General features: G+C 44.0%; 1 protein-coding gene across 3 annotated transcripts in view; it reads left to right on the forward strand.

Annotated features, from left to right (window-relative positions):
• Positions 1-6733: 6733 nt before the first annotated feature.
• The window catches only part of LOC127007783 (ABC transporter F family member 4-like), a 31301-nt gene continuing 12531 nt past the window's right edge, over positions 6734-25503 (forward strand). Inside the window, exons 1-5 of one of the 3 annotated variants that reach the window (XM_050879090.1) lie at positions 6739-6835; positions 18967-19031; positions 21785-21877; positions 24012-24163; positions 25118-25295. In XM_050879090.1, the coding sequence (XP_050735047.1) occupies positions 18968-19031; positions 21785-21877; positions 24012-24163; positions 25118-25295 (487 nt within the window). In that variant the 5' untranslated portion in view covers positions 6739-6835; position 18967. Of the gene's footprint in view, positions 6836-18966; positions 19032-21784; positions 21878-24011; positions 24164-25117; positions 25296-25503 lie in introns of all 3 variants that reach the window. The other 2 variants (XM_050879091.1, XM_050879092.1) reach the window with 2 other exon arrangements.

The following is a 25503-nucleotide window of genomic DNA, read 5'->3' on the forward strand; positions in this document are numbered from 1 at the left end:
ACATTTTCTCTATAACGAAGTAAGAGAAATACGCAGCGGTGATTTGAGCATTATTAGGAGATTCAACCTTCAATCGATAGAGTTAGCATCGGTAGGAACACAACCAATAGAAGAAAAAAAATCAACAGGCATTCTTTTGTGTGTGTGTGTGTGTGTGTCAGTAGTAACCATCTAAGTGTGACAGGTACGATAATGGAGAAAGTAACACTCCCTTCACGATATGTCTATAGAAAAAAAGGGTGAAAATCTGGGGAAATTGAGTGTTTTTCTTCGTGTTTGTTGTGACGAAACTATTGGTGAAAACGTCCCCGGTAGCCTCCTGTGTTTTTTTTTCCTTCGTGTTTTTCTTTCCTGTTTTTCTCCTTCCCTTCCTCCCTCCCTCCCTCGATCCTTTCCCCTCCCTCTAACTATATATTTCCCTCCCTCCCATCCCCCCGTCCTCTCTCCCTCCTTTTTTTCTCTTTTCCTTCCTCTTCTTCCCTCCCTCCTTCCTTTTCCTCTCTTCCTCCCTCTCTTTTTCCCTTCCTTATTTTTGCTCTTCCTTCCTCTCTTCTTTCCTCCCTCCCTCATTTTTTCTCTTTTCCTTTCTCTCTTCTTCCCTCCTTCTCTTCTTTTTTTCTCTTTTCCTTCCTCTCTTCTTCCCTTCCTCCCTCCTTTTCCTCTCTTTTTCACTCTCCTTCCCTCCCTCCCTTCTTTTTGCTCTTTTCCTTCCTCTCTCCTTCTCTTCTTCCCTCTTTAATTCCCCCTCCTCTTACTGCATTCTCACCTTCCTCTCCCTCCTTTTCGTCCTCTCTCATTCCTTCCTCTCACCTTTATCATTCAACCTTCTCTTCCCATCTTCAATAATTTCCTCTTCTCTTTATTCCTTACCTCTTTCTCTTTTCTCCTTTGCTTCAAATCTTTACTATACTCTCTCTCTCTCTCTCTCTCTCTCTCTCTCTCTCTCTCTCTCTCTCTCTCTCTCTCTCTCTCTCTCTCTCTCTCCCTCCTTTTATTTCTCTTTTTTTGCTTTCTCCGTCCTCTTTTTCAACCCTCTTTCCTCTCCCTCGTTGATTTTCCTACTTTCTTTTTTCCCTCACCTTTTCCTGTTTCCTCTTCTTCTTCAAATTTTTAAATATTCTCTTTCTGTCTGTCTATCTATCTATCTATCTATCTATCTATGTATCTGTATCTCTCAATCCTGTTTTTCCTCCTCCTCCTCCTCCTCCTCCTCCTCCTTCTTCTCCTTTCCTCCACTCCTCCACATTTTTCCAGCATGACTATCTCTTACGTCTCCACCTTCATCCATCTCAGTTTTCCCTCCACCTCTCTCACCCTTGACCTTCTCTCCTTCTCCCTTTTCTCCACCTTTCTTCTCTCTCCTCTCCTCTCTTTTCTCCACCCTCTTACACCCACCAATTCCATTCTTCCACTTTCTGTTTGATTATTTTTTTCCGTTATGTTGTTTTTCTATATTACATGTTTTCCTTTATTCTTCATTTGCTTAGATTTGCATAGATCTTCCTCGTTCTCCTCGTCTTTCTTTTCTTCTTCTTCGTCTCCTCCTCCCCCTCCTCCTCCTCCTTCTCCTCCTCCTTCTCCTCCTCGAACACGTTACTCACCTGATTACTTCACTTGGAGAGAGAGAGAGAGAGAGAGAGAGAGAGAGAGAGAGAGAGAGAGAGAATATAATAGCATCACATCCTTCTTCTATCTCGCTTTCTATTTCTTCACTGCTTTGGTGTTTCCGGAATGTGTTGCATATTTTCTCTCTCTCTCTCTCTCTCTCTCTCTCTCTCTCTCTCGGCTGGACTTAACCGGCTTTCAGGCTGAGATTATAAAACTTTCTATTCCAGTCAACCAGTTAGCCAGTCAGCCACTCGAACCCCCTCGCCTTACCGGATATACAGGGTGACACACACACACACACACACACACACACACACACACACACACACACACACACACACACACACTAAAAGGCAGATGGATAGTGTCATGACAAGTAAAAAAAAAAAAAAAAGGAAAAAAACGTGTAAGATCTATTCATCATTGTGTGTGTGTGTGTGTGTGTGTGTGTATTCTTTTTTTCATCGCCATTTCTTTGCCATTGTTTGTTTTTCGTGTTGTTTATGTGCTTTGTTATTCATTTATTGTTTGTGTATGTATAAGAAAATAGAAATTGATGAATGAAATAATAGAAACAAACACAAGCAAGCACCGTCCAGCCGACCATGTTATTTTTACCGTAAGAAAAGGCATTTGGATTCCAGTCCCGCGCGGCCTCCAGAGCACCTCTCCCTCCTCCCCCTCATACCCTCCCCCCCCTCCCCCCCCTCATCCCCTCATCTCCTTCCTCAAGTACTTCCTCAAACACTATCATCTACTCTGCCATCTTCGTCATCTATCCTCCTCACCCAACCAACCCTTTTCCTCTCCCTTTCCTTTCCCTAACTATTCTTTCCTTATTTTTCTTTACCAAACGTCCTCTTTTCTTATTCCTGTTTCCCAGCTATTCCTATTTTTTTATTTTACCTTTTCGTAAACATTCCTTTTCCTATTCCTTTTCCTCGATGGTTCTTTTTTCCCTATTTTCCTCTCCCAAAGATTCAATTTCCTATTCTTCTTATCCATATTCCTTTTCCCATATATCTATTTTTTCCTAGCATCCTTTTCCCCTTCCCTTTCCCCAAATTTTTTTTATCCAATTTCCCATTCCCAAACATCACATTTCCTCATTCCCCTTCTCCAGCTACTTCTTTATCCCTATTCCCCTCCTTCCCTATCCACTCCTTTTTTCCCCTTTCTCCTTCCCCATTTTTTCCCTCTTTTACTTTCCCAATCATCCCCTTTTCATTTTCCTCCTCCCTTCCTTTTCCTTCAATGGCCCTCACCTCCCCTTTTCTCATTCCCCTTCTCCAGCTACTTCTTTATCGCTATTCCCCTCCTATCCATCCCTTTTTTCCTCTTTCTCCTTCCCCATTTTTCCCCGTTTTACTTTCCCAAACATCCCCTTTTCATCGTCCTCTTCCCTTCCTTTTCCTCCAATGGCTTTCATCTCCCTTCTCCCTTTTCAGTTCCTTAAGCACACTTTTTTTTTCCTTTCTTCTTCCCCAACTCTATATTTTCTTCTTCCCCTTCTTCTACCACCTTTTTTTCCCCACGTTTCCTTTTCCCCAAACATCCCTACTCCCATTTCCCTTCCGCAAATATATCCCTTTTTCCAGTTCCCTTTGTCAGTCACTCTGTTTCCTATTTCCCCTTTCTCAAATATCCCCTTTTTCCCTTATCTTCTCTAATTCAACTCCTTTCTCTCCTATTTTCCTTTCTCAACTACCTTTCTTTTCTCCCTTTCCCCCACTTTAACAACCCTTATTTCTCTTAGTCTTCCTTAATCACACCCTTTCTCTTCCCCTTTTCCCCTTCCCATATCCTTTTGTTTCCATCTTCTCTAAATCAGTTTCTTTCCTTCCCATTTCTCTTTGTCAGCTACATTTCTTTTCTCCTTTTCCTCCTTAACTATCCTTTTTCTCCTAATCTTCCCTAATTACAACCTTTTCTTTTCCCTTTTTTTCCCTTTCTATATCCTTTTGTTCCCATCTTCCCCAAATCACTTCCTTTTTCCCTCCCATTTCCCTTTTGTCAGCTACCTTTCTTTTCTCCCATTCCCCTCCTTCAATTACCCTCAATTTTCCTCATCTTCCTCAATCACTCCACTTTTCCTCCCCTTTTTCCTTTTCCCGTTTCCTCTTTTTCCCTTTTTTTATTTTCCCTTCCCTTTTTTTTCTTTCCCCTTCCCTTTTTTTTCCTTTTCCCTTCCTCTTTTTTCCTTTTCCCGTTTCCTATTTTTCCCTTATTTATTTTCCCTTCCCTTTTTTCCTTTTCCCTTCCCTTTTTTTCCTTTTCCCCTCCTCTTTTTTCCTTTTCCCTTCCTTTTTTTCCTTTTCCCTTCCCTTTTTTCCTTTTCCCTTCCCTTTTTTTCCTTTTCCCTTCCTCTTTTTTCCTTTTCCCGTTTCCTATTTTTCCCTTTGTCTTTTTATTTTCACTTTCCTTTTTTTCATTTTCCCTTCCCTTGTTTTCTTTTCCCTTCCCTTTATTTCCTTTTCCCATCCCTTGTTTTCTTTTCCCTTCCTTTTCCTTTTCCCTTCCCTTGTTTTCTTTTCCCTTCCCCTTATTCTTTCCTTCCCTTTTTTCCATTTTCTCGGGTTCCGTTTGTTCGCATCCATCCCTTATCAGACTCCTTATTTCCCTTCTCCTATTCTCTTTCTTAATCAATTTCTCATCCTCCTCTTGTCCCCTTCTCCTCTATCAACCTATTGCATTATCATCCTCTTGTCCTCTTGTCCTCTCTCTACATCTGCATCCTCATCTATTATAGCGGAGTCAGCGTTGTCCGTTTCATATCCATTTTCCCGTCCAAATTTCCCATCTTCTGCCCCCCTCACCCTCCTTCTTGCGTCACCCTTCTTCTATCCCCCCCGGCCCTCCTCCCCCTCACCTCGCCCCGCCCCGCCCCGGCAGTCTTCAGTACGTTGGCCTACTAAGAGTGTAACAGTGGCTTCCGGGTTGACGGTGATGGACATGATCCTTTCCCTTGCCTTGTGTGGTGACGCAGAGGGAGGGAGAGAGGGAGGGAAACTAATAGGGAGGGAGGGAGTTTGGGGAGAAGGGAGTGTAGTAATTGTATGGGTGGTGGAGGGAGGAATACGTAATTGAGGGAAGGGAAATGGTTGTGTGAGATAGATAGGTAGATATAGATAGATAGATAGATAGATAGATGGATAGATAGACGGATAGGTAGAGAAAGAGAGAGGGAGGAAGAAATACTGAATTGATGGAAGGGGAAGTTGCTTTGTGAGATAGATAGACAGATAGATAGATAGATATAGATAGAAAGCGAGATAAAAAAAGAGTATTGCCAAAGAAGGAGAAAGTCACCAAAGAAAACAACAATAAAAAATAACGTGAAGACATGCACACAGGCCTCGCCAGATGTCGTGTTGGAGAAAGTCACGCACGTTTGTTATTTTGACGGAACATTTAAACCAGCAACGCGTCAGGTGTTTTCGTCTCCCTAATACGTTAATAAAAAGCTCCCAGACAACCATTTCGGTTCGAGTAAACATCTTCGCATTTCGTTCATATTGTCAGGTTCAAGTAGGGATGTATACGTATATTATCCATCATCCATATATATATATATATATATATATATATATATATATATATATATATATATATATATATATATATATATATATATATATATATATATATTATGTGACAGTAACTGTGCACAACTCCTGACATGATGGACTAATTTAGCAAGAGTAATCGACTTGTAATTCACGTAATAGATCATCAGCCTGACAGATGATGGACTTATTAAGCAAGAGTAATCGACATGGCAAGTCACATTATAGATCATCATCATCATGGGAAATGAGACTCATAATCGCAGTTAAAAAATAAATCATGCAACACTGGCGGCGTGGAATATGTATAAGTGTATTAATTAGCTGCCTCATATGCACCCACCTACAGCTGTTTTATAATCTACAGACCTTGACCCTTCTGTTTTATCTCTAGCAGGAATGGAGTACTGTAGCTCATTGGAAACAAGAAGAAAATTTAATATGTTTGAATTTCACATGAAATGTTAAAGACGTTATTTCAAAGTTATCTGTCCTCAGAAGAATTTGAACACTTCTCATCTCTGGCGACCCTTTGACCTCACCCCTCGCCTCTAGCCTACGTTACTATAAGGAGGAGGAGGAGGAAGAGAACTAAAAGGAAGCATTAGATTTGAGGGTCGATTAAATGCTCAACAAGACGTCTGCGTTAGTTTGGGAGGAGGAGGAGGAGGAGGAGGAGGAGGAGGAGGAGAAGGAAAAGGAGGAAGGAAACTAAGAAGTATTAGCGTGTCCCTTGAAGGTATCGTTTATATCTGTAGAGGTCAACAGTATGCTCAACAAGTCCAATAACCACAAGTATTCGTTACTATGGGAGGAGAAGGAGGAGGAGGAGGAAGAAGACTTAAGAGGAAACATTATAAGGTGACTTGAAGGTATCGTTTATATCTGTAGAGGTTAACAATATGCTCAACAAGGCCAATAACCACAAGTCTTCGTTACTATGGAAGGAGAAGGAGGAGGAGGAAGAAGACTTAAGAGGAAACATTATAAGGTGACTTGAAGGTATCGTTTATATCTGGAGGAGGAGGAAGAAGACTTAAGAGGAAACATTATAAGGTGACTTGAAGGTATCGTTTATATCTGTAGAGGTTAACAATATGCTCAACAAGGCCAATAACCACAAGTCTTCGTTACTATGGAAGGAGAAGGAGGAGGAGGAAGAAGGCTTAAGAGGAAACATTGTAGGGTCACTTGGTGGTATCGTTTATATCTGTAGAGGTTAACAATATGCTCAACAAGTCCAATAACCACAAGTCTTCGTTACTATGGGAGGAGAAGGAGGAGGAGGAAGAAGGCTTAAGAGGAAACATTGTAGGGTCACTTGGTGGTATCGTTTATATCTGTAGAGGTTAACAGTATGCTCAACAAGGCCAATAACTACAAGTCTTCGTTACTATGGACGGAGGAGGAAGTTCTGTAGGGTCACCTGAGGCCGCACCGCCACTTGCCGACACCTGACGCCTCCGTGGTGGTGGTGGTGCTGGTCTGGGTGGACGCACCTGCGCATCTGGACTTCTTTATGAGGCACGGGGCGTATGGCGGCGGCGGCGGTCAGGGGAGTAGGTCAGCGGGAAGGAGGCGAGGCAGGAGGCTCCGTCGAGAGGTGGTTGCCCGCTTCCCACCAGTCGACGTCGCTCGCTCATCCGCTCAAGACATAACACGTGAGCCTCTCTTTTGTCGTTCTTTCCGTGTATATCTTCCTCCTCCTCCTCCTCTTACCATTTCTGCCTCCTCCTGTACTTATATCAGTGTTCCGGAGAAGTTTAACATTTTTCTTTGGCTGCGACCCTTTTAAATATATTCCTCACGATTCATTTGCAAGTCATCATATGTTACTAAGCGTTGTGTGTCTCCGGCGTCTGATTTTTAGTTATTACATGTGAAGAAGAGGCGTCCCAGTGAGTAGTCTTTGCAGGCTTTGAAGAACAGTCCTCTAAAGTCAGCCTCTTCCTCCTCCTCCTATATACCACTTCAGTCTCCATCTATTCTTGGTTTCTTGTAGCTCGAAGTCCTTATGAAGTCAACCTTCCACGTTCTTGCATCCTCATGTAAGCCCAAACCTCGAGGCTCTTCCATGACGTGAAACTAGGCGTCGTGTTTTGCTTCTGAGGGCGTGAGGAATGTTGACTTGCCTCAGTAATAACGGATCTGCCAAGTTCAAGGCCACTGGAGTCGGTGATGATATTTTGTTTCCCTCTGTTTCCTCTTTTTTTTAATCTGTGAAAGGTTTGATTTTGTGAGGGTGTCTGTTGTGAAGGTTCGGCATTTAGCGCAAGAAATATCGGCTTGATTCAATGTTAACGGGTCTCCCAAGTTATATTTTGCTTCCCTTTGCTTCCCGTTTGTTGAGCCTGTGAAGGGTTTGAGCTGGTGAGGCTGTCTGCTCTATGAAGGTTCGGCGTTTGGCGCATGAAGCGTTGACTTGATTCAAGGTTAACGGCTCTCCACTGCCAAGTTCACGGTTACAGATAATTATGGTGCTGTAATATTCACGGTTTCTGAGTCTCAAGGCGTAAACCCATATTTTCAAACATTTCCCGGCCTACACGCCTACATTTGATAAGGCTTTCGTAGAGGTGGTTGTGTGGGCATTTCCATGGGTAGTTTTATGAATCTAGTGATAATTTGACAAAGCTTCTGGACCAGCAACGTGAAAAAAACACTCACGAGAACCCGACTAATCTTATTTTGTGGCCGTGATAAATGTTTGTTTTGTGAGAGCAGAAAGCGTCTGAGAATATGGGCCTGGGAATCTTGGGGTCGTATGGTCTGTGTGGGTGGTAAATGTTTGTTTTGTGAGAGCAGAAAGCGTCTGAGAATATGGGCCTGGGAATCTTGGGGTCGTATGGTCTGTGTGGGTGGTAAATGTTTGTTTTGTGAGAGCAGAAAGCGTCTGAGAATATGGGCCTGGGAATCTTAGGGTCTTATGGTCTGTGTGGGTGGATAGTATGAAGCGGTGGTGGACATATTATCTCCCCCGTAGCCTAGGATGTGGTCTTGGACGCGTGGTGGCGAGGCTGAGCGGGCCGAGTACCTACCGTTAGAGTGGGGTTCTTCAGCCTGTTGTGTCATGGACGGAAGGGTATTATTTTTGTGGTTTTAGTTTTGTTCTCTTGTTTTCTCCTCTCACCGATGCGGATGGTTGTTGTGGTGTTGCGTTTGTCGGTGTGTTGCGTACTGATGTGGTTGTGTTCCATCATATTTATTAGCCCATCAATCGTGACTGGGAAAAGAATGAAAAAAAAAACAAACAAGAAAAAAAAGAATTGCACTAACGCCTTTTTTATATTTCCAAACGACACAGCAAGGGGGAAAAATCACATTACCATTGCTAAACGTTACATTATTTTGAGTTTACCAAGGAGAGACATGTCTAGGGTTTAAAAATATCTAATTACTACAAAAAATGTCAATTCGTCTCTCGCCTTAAAAAAAAAAGTAGAAGGAAATTATAAGTGCAGAGTTAACTTATTCGTCGAGTACACTGATTCCCTTCACCTGAAAAAGTTTAAGTCGTAGGAAATCACAAAACGAGTGGCAGAGAGGCAGTGAATCTAAAATCGTAGTTATGCATTCAAAGCTAAGATACCACAAGTCAGAGGAGGATAAGTAGAACAGCAAGGCAATAAATCTAAAATCTTCAAAGTTATGCATTCAAAACTAAAACAACATCAGTCAGAGTAGGATACGTAGCTACAATACCAAGGCAGTCAATCTGAAATCATTGCTAAGCTACACTCGAAACCAAACTAACATAACATAACCTGCATCAAGCTTAGCATATCGGGGTCGGGAGGTTGGTAGGTCAGGGAGAGAGGCAGACGCAGTACCGTTAGACAGGCAAGCGGCGCAGCAACCTTGAAAACACCCGCAACCCGAAGCTAGTTGTTAGGCGAGGCAAAGACGCGAGGGAGTGCAAGAGACCGAGGAAGACAGATACAGCAATGTGGAACGGGAAGGTGAAGTTACTGAAAAAAAAGGCCAATATAAGAGAGAGCGTGAAGAAATTATAGACAGGGAGGCAGATAGTGTAGCGTAAGGGACTGAGAAATGGTACAAGAATATCCAATGGCGAGATGAAATAACAAAACAAGGGAATATCTGAGAGAGCGTAAGAAAATTATAGACAGGGAGGCAGATAGTGGAGCGTAAGGGACTGAGAAATGGCACAAGAATATCCAATGGCGAGATGAAATAACAAAACAAGGGAATATCTGAGAGAGCATAAGAAAATTATAGACAGGGAGGCAGATAGTGGAGTGTAAGGGACTGAGAAATGGTACAAGAATATCCAATGGCGAGATGAAATAACAAAACAAGGCAACATATGAGAGAGCGTAAGAAAATTATAGACAGGGAGGCAGATAGTGGAGTGTAAATCTTCCACTCTTTGACTTCTTCCACGTTTCAGCTTCTTGCCCGTCTGCCAGTCTTTCCCTAATCCCTCTTTTTTCCACTTCGTCTTCCCAGTCCTCTACGCTCTATCGGATCTTCGTTTCTTTAATTCCTGCGAAGGGACCGATGAATGGAACAACAATATCGGATAGCGAGATGAAGTTACCCGAAAGAAATGAGAGATCGTAAGCAGATTAATGACAAGGATACAGATAGACGAAAGGGCGTTGCCTCGGCGTTCATCTCCGTCACATTGGCCCTTGAACTTGCATCGAGAGGGAGAATGAAGCCATAAAACCAAGGAATATGAAACTGAAGACCTCTAAAGGGAGATCTGATGGTGGTTGAGGTTGCGTTTGAGACGATGTACCGGAAAAGCATGGGTTGAGTACTTAAGGACAGTTGATGTAAAGAGAATCAATGAAGCAAATTATAAGATGCTGATTACGATGCGAAGGTGTAGATATAGGCAGCCTTCCCCTTTCCCACCTCTATCCCCCTTTTCCTCCCCCCCCCTTATAATGAAACACTGTAAAGGAAGCAGGTCAAGGGCAACAACAAATAAAAAAAATGCCTCCTCAACAACAAAAAAAAGCCCGCTAAACAGGAAAAAGAAAGCCCTCGAATAAAAAAAGACCGCTAACCTATGTGTCAATGTGTGCCTCAGATCGTAGGAAAAAAAAAAAAGCCGTTGTCGAGAGCTTGAAGAAAGTCACCGTCTCAAATCAACTTTAATTTTACCGTATAATGCGCATCGCCTCTGCTTTCTCTTATGCCATTGCGTGGGGCGAGGAGGAAGGGTTATTGACGGGGCCACCAGCACGAAAGGGTCGCTTACGGTTCCTAGAAATGAGGCCGTTAAGATTCGTGTACTTTTTTTTTCTTTCGTTTGGATTCACATGAGTAAACTAAAAATAGTGTTCCTCGGCCCGTGACTTTTTTTTTTTTTATTCGCTAAAGGAGACAGACCAGGAACTGCACGGAAAAAAAGAAATATCCGTTGCACGCTCCATGAAGAAAATACTATAGACACTAAAAAGAAAATGAAATAAAAAGCTAATTGAGCATAACCCACACGCGCCATACTGTAAAAAGAAAAAGAATACAAAAATGTGCAATTGAACTTATTCCACATTTGTTTGTTTAGAGTTTTAGACATTCCGCTTGCAATCAGACCAACCGACAGACCGACCAACCGACAGACAGACAGACAGAAAGGCCCACAGAAAGACAGACAGACAGACAGACAGAAAACAGATGGCTGTGCGGAAAAGCTTCGGAAAATATATGAACTTGGCGAAATTGGACTGGGCAATTTTCAGCTTCTAATGCACGTTATCATCTCAGTTCGAATCCCGCAAAGTGTTCATCATCTTGTGTTCTGAGGCGGATGTGGTTCAAGACGCAAATTACGCATATATTTTCAAGCGTTTTTATGATTTTTTCCCTTCATTAAAACAGTAAATTTGGAATAAGAAAAATGTTCAGCTTTGGTGGTAGTTTGCGCTCTCCATATGTCTTGTTTAAAGTTATGTATTGTAGTAGTAGTAGTAGTAGTAGTAGTAGTAGTAGAGGCAGTGGTAGTTGAAATAGTTGTTGGTATTCGTTGCTGCCTGTTGGTTGTCGGGAATGTTTAATGTCTCCTGTCATTCTATCATCTTTCTACCATCTTCACTCTGTCTATTCTATCATCATGCATTTTATCTTTCTATCATCATTCTATCAGTCAAAATTCTTACCATGTTACTCCTGGTAGTGGACGAGTGATTTCAACGGTAGTCTTGATAGTAATCCAAATATATTGCTTTACGTGGATTACTATCAGACTTACCGTTGAAATCTCTTGGCCACCCAACCATAAGTAGAACGGTAAGACTTTTGGCTGATGGAAAGAATGGAAGCGTAAAAACCACAGGCGGCCTAGCAGAGTACATAATCATATCCCTCACCAAGCTGCCTGAACCCGACTGACTTGGGTAAACCGCACCACGAAGAGTCAAACCTCTCTACTGCTACTACTACTACTACTGCCACTACTACTACTACTAATACTAATACTACTGGAAGCGCTGTAGATACCACTTAGTTTGCATCGTAGTTCACTTTGTTTGATAGAAAGAGGAATGTGTTTTTTACTTTTATTTTTATTTTTGTCATCCTACACGGAATTACTATAACTTAAGGCCCGGTCACACCGCCCGAACTTTGCTGGAGCGTTTCTGGAGCGGTGAAAAAAATTCATCACCGCTCGTAACCGTTCACCACCGTTAAACAGAAGTTGGCCCCCGTTAAGGCAACGCCGTATACGCTCGGCCACCGCTGATGGTCCCTCCTACCGCTCCGAAAGTTTTGAGCTGCACAAAATATTGCGAGCGGTGAAGAGCGGTCAATTTTCCGCTCCGGCAAAGTTCACCACCGCTACAACAACGTCCAGTCAAAGTGTGGCACAGCTAGACGCAAGTTCGTGGACGCTTGGGTCCGCTAGGCCAACGCAGAAATCTTGAACGCTGGACCACCGCTGATTCACCAGCTTTGCCCGGGCGGTTTTTAAACGTTGCACAAACTTTGGCAGAGAGGTTGTAAGCGTTTTACGAGCGGACACACGATTGCTGGAACGGTGTCGGACGTTGAAGCAGCGATCCATTGCGGTGATGAACTTTGGTTTGGCGTTGGTATGGAGGTGTCGAAGCGGGACCAGAATTTGGCTATAAATACGGAGAGAAATGAACCAGGAGACCATTTGGAATCGAGCTGCCGTTGAGTGCAGACCTCATTTATATCAAATTTTGCTCAAAAAATGTACTACCATGGATGCTGAGAGACTTGGTATGATTGGTGCACTAGTCCAGCAGCAGAATCAGAACCTCCTCAGATTGCAACAAACTGTTGACAGAAGGAGAAGAGAGAGAAGGAGGAGAGACAGAGTTGTGTGGGTCAGACAGTGGATACTGAGAAGGCCCGAACATGGACTGTATGAGAAGCTGATGGTGGAGCTGAGGAATGAGGATCCCCGAGCCTTCAAGCACTTCATGAGACTTCTATCAAAAATGTATCAGAACGTCCATCAAAGCGATCCGTTCAGCTCCGTAGTCAAAAGCGGTATGCCGCTAAACCAAATTTAAACCCCCGCCAAGCCAACGCCCGCATGCGCAGAACGCCGCTCTATCAACGGTCGCGTCACCGCTAAACCAACGCTCGCTACCGCTAGCTACCGTTAAACCAACGCTAAAGCAACGCCGACTTCAGCGGTGCACCGCTAAGGCAACGCCCGTGTTTTCCAGTTTTTTCCCCATTTTGTGCGCGGTGACGAGCGTTGTTGAAATTCGGCCACCTCTCCCTACCGTTCAAGGAACGCTCTAACAAAGTTCGGGCGGTGTGACCGGGCCTTTAGATCTGTGTGAGGGTTGGAATCCTTCAGAAAGCAATGCCTGACTCCCTTGAAGCTCTTCTTGTGCCTTACGCATGAATGGACCGTCAGTGTAGGTGCTGTTCTATTGCTGAGGAACCAAGATCATGCGCTTGCTCCTCCGATGCCTTGTCAGGACTTGGATTTGAAGAGGGTTGGACTCTGGGATGCCACGTTATCGTACTCACCACACTGGATTTTCCTATTTCTAACGCATAACGATCATAAATAACCCTCTATAATTAACATTTTTAGCACTAACTAGAAATGGGTATCGTTAGTTTTATGGGTGTGACGGTTTTTGGTCTGAAATAGGCGAATATAAGAAGTTGAGTACGACAATCTGGCAACGTTGATTGGACTCCATCGGAACGCAACATCTTATCTCTTTGAAGCTAATCGTGTTCTTGACGAATGAATGGATCGTCATGTTAGGCGTTGTTCAATTGTTAGGGAACCAAGATTATTTCATTTCTCCTTTGACGCCTTGCCAGTGAGGACGAACATAACTCCTTTCGTCTCTCCTCTCCTTTTACGCCGTGCCCTTCAGAACGCCCGCTGGAGCATTCTTGACAACGGGTTATCCTACGTCAGTTTAGGTCTTCTATTGTTAGGGAACCAAGATCATTTGACTTCTCCTTTGACGCCTTGCCAGTGAGGACGAGGACTCCCTTCGTCTTTCCTCTCCTACGCTGTGCCCCTCAGAACGCCCGCTGGAGCATTCTTGACAACGGGTTATCCTACATCAGTTTATGTGTTCTTTTATTGTTAGGGAACCAAGATCATTTGACTTTGACGCCTTGCCAGTGAGGACGAGGACTCCCTTCGTCTTTCCTCGCCTACGCTGTGCCCTTCAGAACGCCCGCTGGAGCATTCTTGACAACGGGTTTTCCTACGCTTCGGGGACCCAGACGCTTGACACCTCTGCTTCGTGTTCCGTGTAGTGCATGTACGTGCTGGGCTGCATCACACTACAGTAGACCTTATATATTTTTCTACTGCGACACAATTCACTAAGCATTACTCCCATGACAAATATGCAAGCTTCGTGATAATACTAAGATCGGTTTTCTCACACGTTTCCGCCTCTCAGTTCAACTACAGCTTAAGGCTTCAAAAGTTATTACACGGGTTTTCATTAGTGTTTTTTTTCACCTTCATGGCACAGAAATTTCGTTTGATGATTGCACGATTCTCATTAATGTGTTTTCTTTTTTTACGCTCATGGTACAGAATCTTCTTCCAACTACTACCACCACCAGGGTCATAAAACTACCCCTCATGGAAATGCCCACAACTCCTTCGAAAACCTTATCAAATGTATGTACTTGCGGTCCGATGTGTCAAACTTGAAACTATCTCCAGGGTCATGAAACTAACCTCCCATGGAAATACCCACAACTCCTTCGAAAACCTTGTCAAATGTATGTACTTGCGGTCCGATGTGTCAAACTTGAAACTATCTCAAGGTCATGAAACTAACCTCCCATGGAAATACCCACAACTCCTTCGAAAACCTTGTCAAATGTATGTACTTCCGGGCCGAAATGTCAAACTTGAAACAACCTCCAGGGTCATAAAACTACCCCTCATGGAAATGCCCACAACTCCTTCGAAAACGTTGTCAAATGTATGTACTTGCGGGCCGAAATGTCAAACGTGAAACTACCTCCAGGGTCATAAAATTAACCCCCAATGGAAATACTCACAACTCCTTCGAAAACCTTGTCAAATGTATGTACTTGCGGTCCGAAATGTCAAACTACCTCCAGGGTCATGAAACTACCCCCAATGGATATGCTCACAACTCCAACGAAGTCCTTATCAAACGTGTGTGCCTGAACGCCGAAATTTTCAAGCATATAGTCCTTAGGGCCGTATTTTAAGACACCATCGCTTCTCACATCAACTATTTCTAAATGTCAAAGAGGGGATCAATCGGGTTTTCATGAGTGTTTTTTAAGGTTCATGGTACAGAAGAAGGGTCAGACTACCACCAGGGTCATAAAACTACCCCTGGAAAGGCCTACAGCTCCTACGAAAGCCATGTCAAATATGTGAACTTGGGCGACGAAATGTTTTAAAATACGACCTTTAAACCCGTGTGCCTCCCGCTGTCTGGTATTTGTTTATGAAGAAACTCCGACCTTAAGTGACATCGCGACCCGGAACTGGATAATGAACTTCGAAGAGCCGTGTCACTCCTTCCTCTCTCAATCTTCGCCTTCTGAGCTAACGGGAGCCTTCGAAGGAGATGCTATGAGTGATCCATGAATCGGGTCTTCGAGTTCCGGGTTCGGCGACTTTTGAGGAGGTTCTGTGGCCTTTGCCTGACTATATTTGGGTCTCTGGTAGGGCTGATGACCTTAACGTAACCATTCATCTCCATAGCCCCATAGAAAACCTCCTTCCCCGCTGCCGCCCTTTCTGCCACACCTTACTTTGACTATGCTTGGGTCTGGCAGGGCTGATGACCTTAACGTGGCCATTCATCTCCATAACCCCATAGAAGACCTGCTCCCTTGCCTCCACCCACCCTATCACCCCTCTCCCAACCCCTTAGAAAACCTCCCCCCTTGCCTTCCTCCTCTTGTCTCCCCCTTCCAGTCCCTCCCCTTCCTTACGTGTCCGTCTACGCTTTCCTTAACCTTCAGCATCTTCGCCTCAGGAACTATTTTTTACTATTAATCCGCCACGTTATGTTACGGTGAAAACAGCTCGAGTCTGAGTGACCCACATTCCCAAAGCCCACGTCCTCCTCTTCTTGACCCTCCCCCCCCCTTCCCACATCCTCGTCGTCCCTCCCCGCTCTCCCCTCCCCTTTTTCACCCTTCCCTCTCCCTTGCCATCCTCCCCCCCCATCATAACGGCGTGGAAAGGTCACCGGAATCAACTCTTTGCTGCTGTTGTTTTCTTTTCGACCTCCTTCCTGGATTGGCGATGACATGACTGGCGATGACATATTTGGCGATGACATGACTGGCGATGACATGACTGGCAATAGACGGTAAAAGTTCTTCCTGTCCAAAGTGCCTTCCTGACGAACGAGGTTTTATGGAGATTTACACAAGGATACCAAAAAATACGCAACGGTCTTTATTTCTGAACATGAGTATATGATAATTTTTTTCTTATTAACGAAGGATTGTTTGGTTACTAAGGTTACAAATAGTAGACGTGGGAAGGGATCTGTTATGGGATACTGTTTTTACGTTGGTTGTATACGTGAAACAGCTCTTGGTTTAGCATTGAATGGTTTGTTGTAGATTATGATATTAAGAATTGTTGGGTTAAAGAATAGCAAACAGTAAATGTGAGAATGGGTCTATTGAAGTTTGGTTTATCGTTACTAGTACAAACTGTGGTGTAAGATAGTTTACATAGCATGGGGCGTTGACCGAGATAACTAAAAGAGACGGAAAGAAACAAAGGACTTATGCACGAACACTTCACTGGCACGGAAGAACGAAGGAGGCATGCATGAAGACACCAATCGAACGTAAACAGGGCGTGGAGTGAAGAATGGCCATCATCAGTCTCGCCCCGTCATGCTAACTCATCACTTTTCTCTCTCGTGGACTCTCGTTACTCCACCGTCATGTCAGTCAGTCACCTCGTTGCCTCCACGCCCAGGAAGACCCACACCCCGCTCATGCGTTATTCATACAGTATTGTTTGGCGTCAGGAAAGAGAAGAGTTACGTTATGCGTCACTGCGGATACAAAGAACGAGCTTGCATCGGGGGAGGGGAGAAGGGGGAGAGTTACGCGTATAATCACTCATTAACATAAACTCTCATATCCTTTACGGTACACACACACACACACACACACACACACACGCACACGAAAAAATAAAAGTAATTTGCCCTTGAATAAACACAGGTGAGATATTTAAAACTAGCAGTATGGAGGTGACTTTTCTTTAACCTTTCTTGAATTTCAACATAGAGAAGGAACACGATCAAGAGGAAGTTAGAGAAGGGAGAAGGGAAAGAATTAGGAAACGGAAGAATGAGTTAGAGAGAAGAGAACGGAAGAAATGGAGTTAGGAAAGAAGGAAAGGAGGGAAGAAGGGACGAAGAGGGACGAAGGGAATGAAGGAAGAAAGGGAGGTACAGGAGGAAGTTAGAGAAGGGAGAAGGGAAAAAATTAGGAAAGAAGAGAATGAAGGAGTTAGAGAGAAGAGAACGGAGGAGGAGGAAAAGAGGGAAGAAGGGACGAAGAGGGACGAAGGGGAAGAAGGAAGAAAGTGAGGTACAGGAAATAGGTAATCTACTTTTCCATATAGTTAGAGGTGACGGAAGGAAAGGAATGTGTGCGATATTTTAGGGTAGACTATGGTACATGACGGAACTTAAGAGCAACATAACGTATACATAAACATACTAACAGACAGAAAGACCCATAATATAGACAGTACAAAAGGAGTGTGTGTGTAACCTAGGCTATACTTGATGATGTAACTAAGAGAACCATAACACAGTACACAGAAACATAGTAACAGACACAGAGAAACATGATATATACAGTACAAACAGCCGGTGATGTGGCCTTGAATCTGGTCTAAGTGTGACACAAGGGGAGGAACGAGTGTCTCTTATCTTTGCGTTACGATCTAAGTGATGGCGAGGGTGGCGGTGGTCGTTGTATTTCCTTTCCTTCGACTCTTCCCATTACCTTCTTTTCTGATTCTTTCCCTTCTCTAATTTCCTCCTGATTGTATTCTCTAACTTCTCTAACTTCATCCTCCCCTTCCCCCTTCGTCCCCCCCATCAGGGCATCGACCCTCGCCATGCCCTGCCTCCTTCGCCGCGGCCAAGGACTCGCCTCTGCGCCAAAGGAGGCCACGCGGTCCTTCCGGCGCCTCAACCCGCCGCGCCGCGTTCCATTGCCGGTTTCTGGGTCAGCGGGTGAGGCGGGACACTGACCCCCGCCCGCTACGCCCCCCCCCTGTGACCCGCTTCCTCCCCGCCCCGCGCTGGTCGTCTGGTCACTCCCTCCCCCTACCATCCCTGTCTTCCTTCCGTCTTCCCTTCTTCCTCTCCGTCCTTTCCTCCCTTTCTAGCTCCCTTCTTTCCATTGCAACTTCCTTTCCTCCAAACTTATTTCCATCCTTTCTCTAACTTATTATTTTCTTTCCCTTCCCTCTTCTCTAAATGCTTGACTCCTTTCACAACTCCTTTCCTTCGCTTCTCTTCTCTACTCTAACTCATTGCTTCCTTTCCAAAGTCATTTCCTCCTCCTCCTCCTCCTCCTCCTCCTCCTCCTACTTTCCTCCCTAACTCATTTCCTCCTCCTCCTCCTCCACTCTTTAACTCACTCTCTCCTTCCTCAACTCCCTTCCCTCTTTGTTTCCCTCCCTCCTTTAACTCCTTTTCTCCCTCCCTCTTGCATCCTCTCCCTTCCTCCTGCACCCTCTTCCTCCCTCCTTTGCCCCCCCCCCCCTCGCCCCTCCTGTTCCCTCTCCATCAAGTGGTTTTCGTAGTACCGTAAAATCGAGTTTCACGTGTTCTCGCCGATGTATGGAACGAAGGTGCCTTTTTTTTTTTTTCGTGTGTGTGTGTGTGTGTGTGTGTGTGTGTGTGTGTGTGTGTGTGTGTGTGTGTGTGTGTGTGTGTGTGTGTGTTCTTTTATTTATTTATTCTACGGATTCATTGTGTCATTATTTTTTTGTTTTATTACTTTATTTCTTTCTTTCGTTCCTTAGTTTGTTCGTTCGTTCGTCCGTTGTTTCGTTCCTTCCCTAGCTTTTATTTATTTTTTTAGTGTTGTTTTATTTTTAATTTATTTTGCAGACTTATTGTGGGTTTCATTGTTTATATTCTAGTTCTTTCTTTCTGTCTTTCTTTCTTTCTTTCTTTCTTCCATTCATTCTTTTTATTTTATATTATTTTATTATTTATTTATTTATTCATTCATTCATTTATTCACTTGTATATGTGCGTGTGTGTATTCAATGACTCATCTCGTCTTTTTCTCCCTCCTGCAGGATGAGAGCGTTCAGCTGGGTCCCGCTGCTGGGCCTCCTCGCTGCCCTTTGCGCGGCCCAAGAGGGTAAGTAGCAGCCTCCTCCTCCTCCTCCTCCTTCTCCTTTTCCTTCTCCTCCGTCTTTGCCCCCTCCCTTTCTTTTCATTTTCCTTATTCTTCTCCTTTTCCTTCTCCATCTTTTCCTTTTCCTTCGTCTCCTTCTTTTCCTTCTCCTTTTCCTTCTCTTCTTCCTCCTTCTTTCTTTTCTTTTCTTCCGTCTTTTTTCCTTTCTCTTTCTTTCTTCTCAACGCATCCGCCTTTCCCTTCCTCCTCCCCCATCCGCTTTTCTCTCTCCCTCTCTCATTGTTATACTCCACCTCATTATCACCTTCCTCCCACTTCCTTTCCTTCTCTCTTCATGCATCCTCCTCCTCCTTCTCCTTCCACTTCTCTTTATTTCTCTCCTCTGATCACCATACACTCGTTTCTTCCACTTCTTCATTTTCTTGTTTCTCATTTTCTCCATTTCTTTCATTTTCTACCTCTCTTTCTTTCCTCCTTATCTCCTCTTCTTCATTTTCTTGTTTCTCATTTTCTCCAGTCCTTTCTTTTTCCACCTCTCTTCCTTTCCTCCTTATCTCCTCTTCTTCATTTTCTTGTTTCTCATTTTCTCCATTTCTTTCATTTTCTACCTCTCTTTCTTTCCTCCTTATCTCCTCTTCTTCATTTTCTTGTTTCTCATTTTCTCCAGGCCTTTCATTTTCTACCTCTCTTTCTTTCCTCCTTATCTCCTCTTCTTCATTTTCTTGTTTCTCATTTTCTCCAGGCCTTTCATTTTCTACCTCTCTTTCTTTCCTCCTTATCTCCTCTTCTTCATTTTCTTGTATCTCATTTTCTCCATTCCTTTCATTTTCTACCTCTCTTTCTTTCCTCCTTATCTCCTCTTCTTCATTTTCTTGTATCTCATTTTCTCCATTCCTTTCATTTTCTACCTCTCTTTCTTTCCTCCTTATCTCCTCTCCTTCATTTTCTTGTTTCTCATTTTCTCCATTTCTTTCATTTTCTACCTCTCTTTCTTTCCTCCTTATCTCCTCTTCTTCATTTTCTTGTTTCTCATTTTCTCCAGGCCTTTCATTTTCTACCTCTTCCTTTCCTCCTTATCTCCTCTTCTTCATTTTCTCCAGGCCTTTCATTTTCTACCTCTCTTCCTTTCCTTCTTATCTCCTCTTCTTCTACCTTCTCCTTTCCTCTTCCTCCTCCTCCTCTCATCTTCTTGCACCACCTCCTTATTTCTTTCCCTCTTCTCGGTTGTCTTTTATTTTTATCGTGTTATCGAAGAAACTATTACTTGTCAGGTAGTGGAATTCCTGCATGCATGTAGAGGTAGACAGGTAGACGGGGAGGTGGATAGACAGGCATGTGTGCGGGTTGTTAGTAAGTGTAAAGAGCTTTAGGTTATTCATGCTAAGGGGAAGGACCTTACACAGAGCACTCGTCGGTGTTTATAAGCTCAACATCACTTCTTTCTATGCGAGTGTCGTTGTGTAATCCTAAACCTCTAAGTAGTGTGCCTCAAGTCTTTCCTGCTATGATTCTATGACCAAGGTTTATCATTTCTCTTATGGCTCATCTGCTTCTCCTCTTTCTTCTCTTACTCGGTTCTTCCTCTTCTTCCTTTTCTTGTTTCTCATCTCTCCTGCCATTTTTCTTTTTTTCTTTTCTAGTTCCTCCTCTTCTTCCTCCTCTTCCTAACACTTCTGAGAGATGTATATTACCTTCGCTTTCTGGACTAACTATTTATCTATGTGTAAAGTTGCGAGCCAGTGAGTACTCAACCGCGACTCACTTCTGGGGCTCGAACCCGTGCTCTGAAGGTCCCTCCTCTGGACCATTGCACACGTTCAGCGCGGGGTCTTGGCGGCGGTGGGTTGGCGGTGGTGTGAGGACGTATGTCTGTTCGCCGCATGGCGTGGGTTGGCAGCGCCGAGGTCACCTGTCTTGCTTGTTTACATGTTTGCAGGTTAATTAGCAGTCCTTACCTCAGTCTGGGCATCGATTTGACCGTGATCCATGTTCGTGTCATAGTCTTTTTAATGTGCAATGGCTTACTGAAAATTTGAAGCACAGTGAAATTTTAGAGAAAAGAATGGTTCAGTTTTTGCCTTAACCATTAATAGCCTAGCTAGGTATTTGTCAACGGGGGGGCACATGGGGGGCACTGCTGGGTAAGGGGGCGCTAGGCAGGTGGACTCAGGAGCATTCGAATGCCACATAGGAGGTCACAAGGGCATATTCTAAGAATAGATCAATACTGGGCATGAAGGCTCCCCCATGACCCCCCTCGCTCCTGTGCCACCCCGTGGCTACACCACTGTTAGCCTGCGGTAAAGTCAGTTAAGTCTCCTCTGCCTGTTTTCATATGTTCGATTCCTCAAGGCCACTGCTAAGGACACGGTCATGGACAGCAAGCACGGATCACGGACAAATGTATTCCCTGCCTTACTCACTCACTCCTGTACTGCTGTTCCTTTTCCTACACGGGATAAAGGTTTTGCACATAATCTTAAGCATGAAAGATCCCTTAATCCCCTTCCCCTTCCCCTTCCCCTTCTCGCACCTGTCCCGCCCCTTCCTTGCCCTGCTGCGACCTCTGACCTCCCGTAGAGCACAGGAGGTCACAGCTCAGCGGCTACAGGCAGACACCAGCGCGGCCATCAACTCAGCGCCTCCGAGAAACGATTGATAGAGTATAGCCTTGTAACACACACACACACACACACACACACACGCACACACGCACACGCACAGGAGGAGGCTAATGAAAGAGTTTTAATTTTCAGGAGGTAGTCCGGGTACTAAGTCCACTGTGATTCATCTGGTCACTTCGCCTCAACAATCCATGCAGAGCCGCGCCGCCATGCAGTCAAGGCTTGGTACGACCCCCCCTCTGCCCCCCCCCCTCCCCCTGTACCCCCTGTGTCCTTCTGTCCGTCCCTGTGTCCCCCTGTCCACCCGTGTCCCTCTGTTCGCTCCTTTCCCCCCCTCCCGTCTTATATCCCCTCTGTCTTACGTCGCTGCACTGGAGTGGAGCTTACTAACCACTAACATATAAAGATCCTGTGTCCATCCCCGTGTCCTAATGTCCGTCCCTCTCTATATCCCTCTCTACATTCCCTCCCTATCTTCCCTGCACAGAAAAGGCGCACGCTAACATGAAAAGGCGGACATCCTTCTCTTTCTGTGTCCGTTTTTGTTCCTCCTCCTGGCAGCACTGAGATGACGTGTACAACGCTATGATGCATGGAAAGAATCTTGCCAGGCACCCAGGGGCTCAAAGTGCTATTTATTTAAGTGGGGTTGGGAACTGTTTTAAATTTGCTCCTCATGGATAAATTCTTTGATGACGTTGTTGTTCAGTATGTAAAGATGTTATGGTAAGCAAACACGCCCAAACTTACTATCGTTTCTGTACACTAATATAAACAGATGCAGCTCCCGCCCACCCTCCACCCGCTTACCGCTTTATTAACGTGCTTACCTTGTCCTATGTGTGTGCCGCTCGTAGTGTGTTCCCTCTGATTACTAACACGGTTGTAGAGGAGAGGTGTAGTCTGTCGAGTATGTTTGTGGAAGAGAAATGATGTGTGGGTGTGGGTGTGACTTAGCGACACCACCACCACCAATAACAACAACAATAGCAAAAACAATACCACTTACTTACATTTACAGTATTACCGCCGATAAGGAAGAAGAGTAAAACAAAACACAGAGAAGCACTTAGCTCAGGTTAACGCTGTCTTTTTTTAGGTTTAAGTTTGGGAAATGATAATTGTAGGTTTCTTTGGTTAGTTTTTCAATGCCGACGGGAGGAATGAGAATACTAGGAGAGAAAGAAAATATGAATCAATGTAGTGTTGTAGTGTTTGTTTATTTGTTTGTTTGTTTGTTTTGCATGTGCCTGTGCATTCATAGTGTCACTCTACAATTAGTGTCATGTTACTTTTCTCTCATTCTCTTTATTCTGTCTTACTTTTTATTCACTTATTTTTTACTTTTTACTACTTTTTTTTTACTTTTTTTACTTTATTACTTTTTTTCCCCTCCTAACTCCTGTCTTTTACTTTTTTTTACTTTATTTACTTTACTACTTTTTTCCCCTTCTAACTCCTGTCTTTTACTTTTTTTACTTTTTTACTTTACTACTTTTTTTCCCCTCCTAACTCCTGTCTTTTACTTTTTGCTGTGTATCGTTAATTTTCATCATACTTATTCTTTCCTCTCCTCTTCACTCTTTCCTCCTTTTCCTCTACTCTTCTTCCGTCTGTTCCTCTCCTCCTCCTCCGTTCAATCTTCTCTGTGTTATGTATCCTTACTTTTCATCATACTTATTCTTTCCTCTTCTCTCCACTCTTTCCTCCTTTTCCTCTACTTTTCTTCCATCTGTTCCTCTCCTCCTCCTTCTCCTCCTCCTCCTCCTCCTCCTCCTCTTCACAATTTGCCTACCCTACGCATCCAATTACTTTCTCGTGTGTGTTTTTGCTTTTAGATGTTCATGTATTGGCCTTTCACTTGGCATGTCTTCACCCTTATATTATGTCTTAAATGTGTCCGCTTTTGTTTTATACATTTGTTTTTGTTTGTCTTTAATTGTTATTATTGTTTTTTTTTGTTCATCTTTAGATATTATTACAGTGTCACTTTTTGTCCCATCTTGTAAGAATAAAGTAACATGTCTATTATCAGCATCATCTCAACTCCCATCAACACCACCAGTACCTCCACCACCACCTCCACCACTACCACCACCACCACCACTACTTCCACTACCACTACCATCAGCACCAATACCACTACAGCACTACCGCCCGCTATTTCCACTACCTTCAACTCCACCACCATTACTACCACCACCACCACCAATACCACCACCATTACCATCATCAACACCACCACCACCACCACCACCACCACCACTTCTCTCCCCCAATAGCACCACACATCCACCACCACTAACCCTCACCTCAGCTCCACGCTCACCCCTCGCACGCTCTTCCTCGCTCCCCACAGAGGCGCTGGAGGAGCTTGCGAACTCGAAATTGAGCGTCGTGACCCCGGAGAGTAAGTTGCAGCCGGGGTCAGAGGCGTCACCCCCACAGAAGACCTCCTCGGGCGGCGGCATTCTTGACACCGTGCATGGGCTCATATCATCCTTGTCCCCGGTAAGTCATGTTAGTTCTTCCTTCCTTTTTTTTTTTCTTTCTTTCTTTCTTTCTTTCTTTCATAGTAACACACACAAACCGAGTCATTTATTCCTTTCCTTCTTTCCTTCCTTCCTTCCTTTCTTTCTTTCCTTTCTTTCTTTCTTTCTTTCTTTCTTTCTTTCTGTCTTCCTTCCTTCCTTCCTTCCTTCCTTCCTTCCTTCCTTCCTTCCTTCCTTTCTTTCTTTCTTTCTTTCTTTCTTTCTTTCTTTCTTTCTTTCTTCCTTCTTCCTTTTTTTCTTCCTTCCTTCCTTCCCTCCTTTCTTTCTTCTTCCTTTCTTCTTCCTTCCTTCTCTCCTTCCTTCCTTCCTTCCTTCCTTCCTGCCTTAGTTCGTCCTTCATTATGAGTTCTGGGGCTATTCACTTTCCTTCATCCCTCTGTCTTTCTTTCACGTTTTTTTTCTTTTAGACAAGTTATGTATTTCAATTTTTTACGTTTTTTACAATTTCACGGTAGGTTTATATAATTACTTTTCCTCGTAACCCTATCTTAAAATTTCCTTCCTTCATTCCTTGGTTATTCACTTTCCTTCATTCTTCTTTCTTTCTGTCTCTCTCATTAGTAATTTGTCAACCTCCTTCTTTCCTTAATTCCATCCTTTATGTCTCATCCTTTCTCTAATCCCTTACTTAATTCTTTCTTTTCTTCCTTCGTTTCCGTAAAGCATCTTCCTTCTTTCCTTCCTTCTTCTCTCATACGTACTCACCGCCCATCACTCTTTATCCTATCTATCTATCTATTTATCTATCTATCATCATACCTTTAAGTCCCTCCTAGCACTTATATAACAACTAAGACAATAATAATAACCCTTATAAACCACTACACCAATAACTCGTAACCTAAGACTCACTACCAGCATCACAAACAACCAATCACCAACTCCTCCACCCTTGACCCTTCCTCCCCATCAGAGCGCCCCAGCCATCCCTCCTTCGCGCGCCGAGGTCGTTGAGAACCAGGGCGGGGAGCAACTAGCGGCCCAAACTGCTGACCCGGAGGAGGTGGAGGGCGAAGCTGCGGCAGAGAAAGCACCCGTAGACAACACAGACGTCGAGGAGTCCACCCCCACCTTCGATGCTCAGCCGGAGGGTAAGGAAGTTAGGATGGCTGTGTGAGTGTGATGGAAACGAAGGAAATAGAAGCGATATGTTGTTATGTGAAGGATATAGAGAGAGGAGGTTAAGGTGTCAAGTGTGAATGCTTTGAAAACGTAACAAATAGAAGCGATATGTTGTGATGAGAAGGATATAGAGCGAGGAGGTTAAGGTGTCAATTGTGAATGCTTTGAAAACGAAAC

This window comes from Eriocheir sinensis, chromosome 36 (genome assembly GCF_024679095.1).
Source record: "Eriocheir sinensis breed Jianghai 21 chromosome 36, ASM2467909v1, whole genome shotgun sequence".
Lineage (NCBI taxonomy): Eukaryota > Metazoa > Arthropoda > Malacostraca > Decapoda > Varunidae > Eriocheir > Eriocheir sinensis.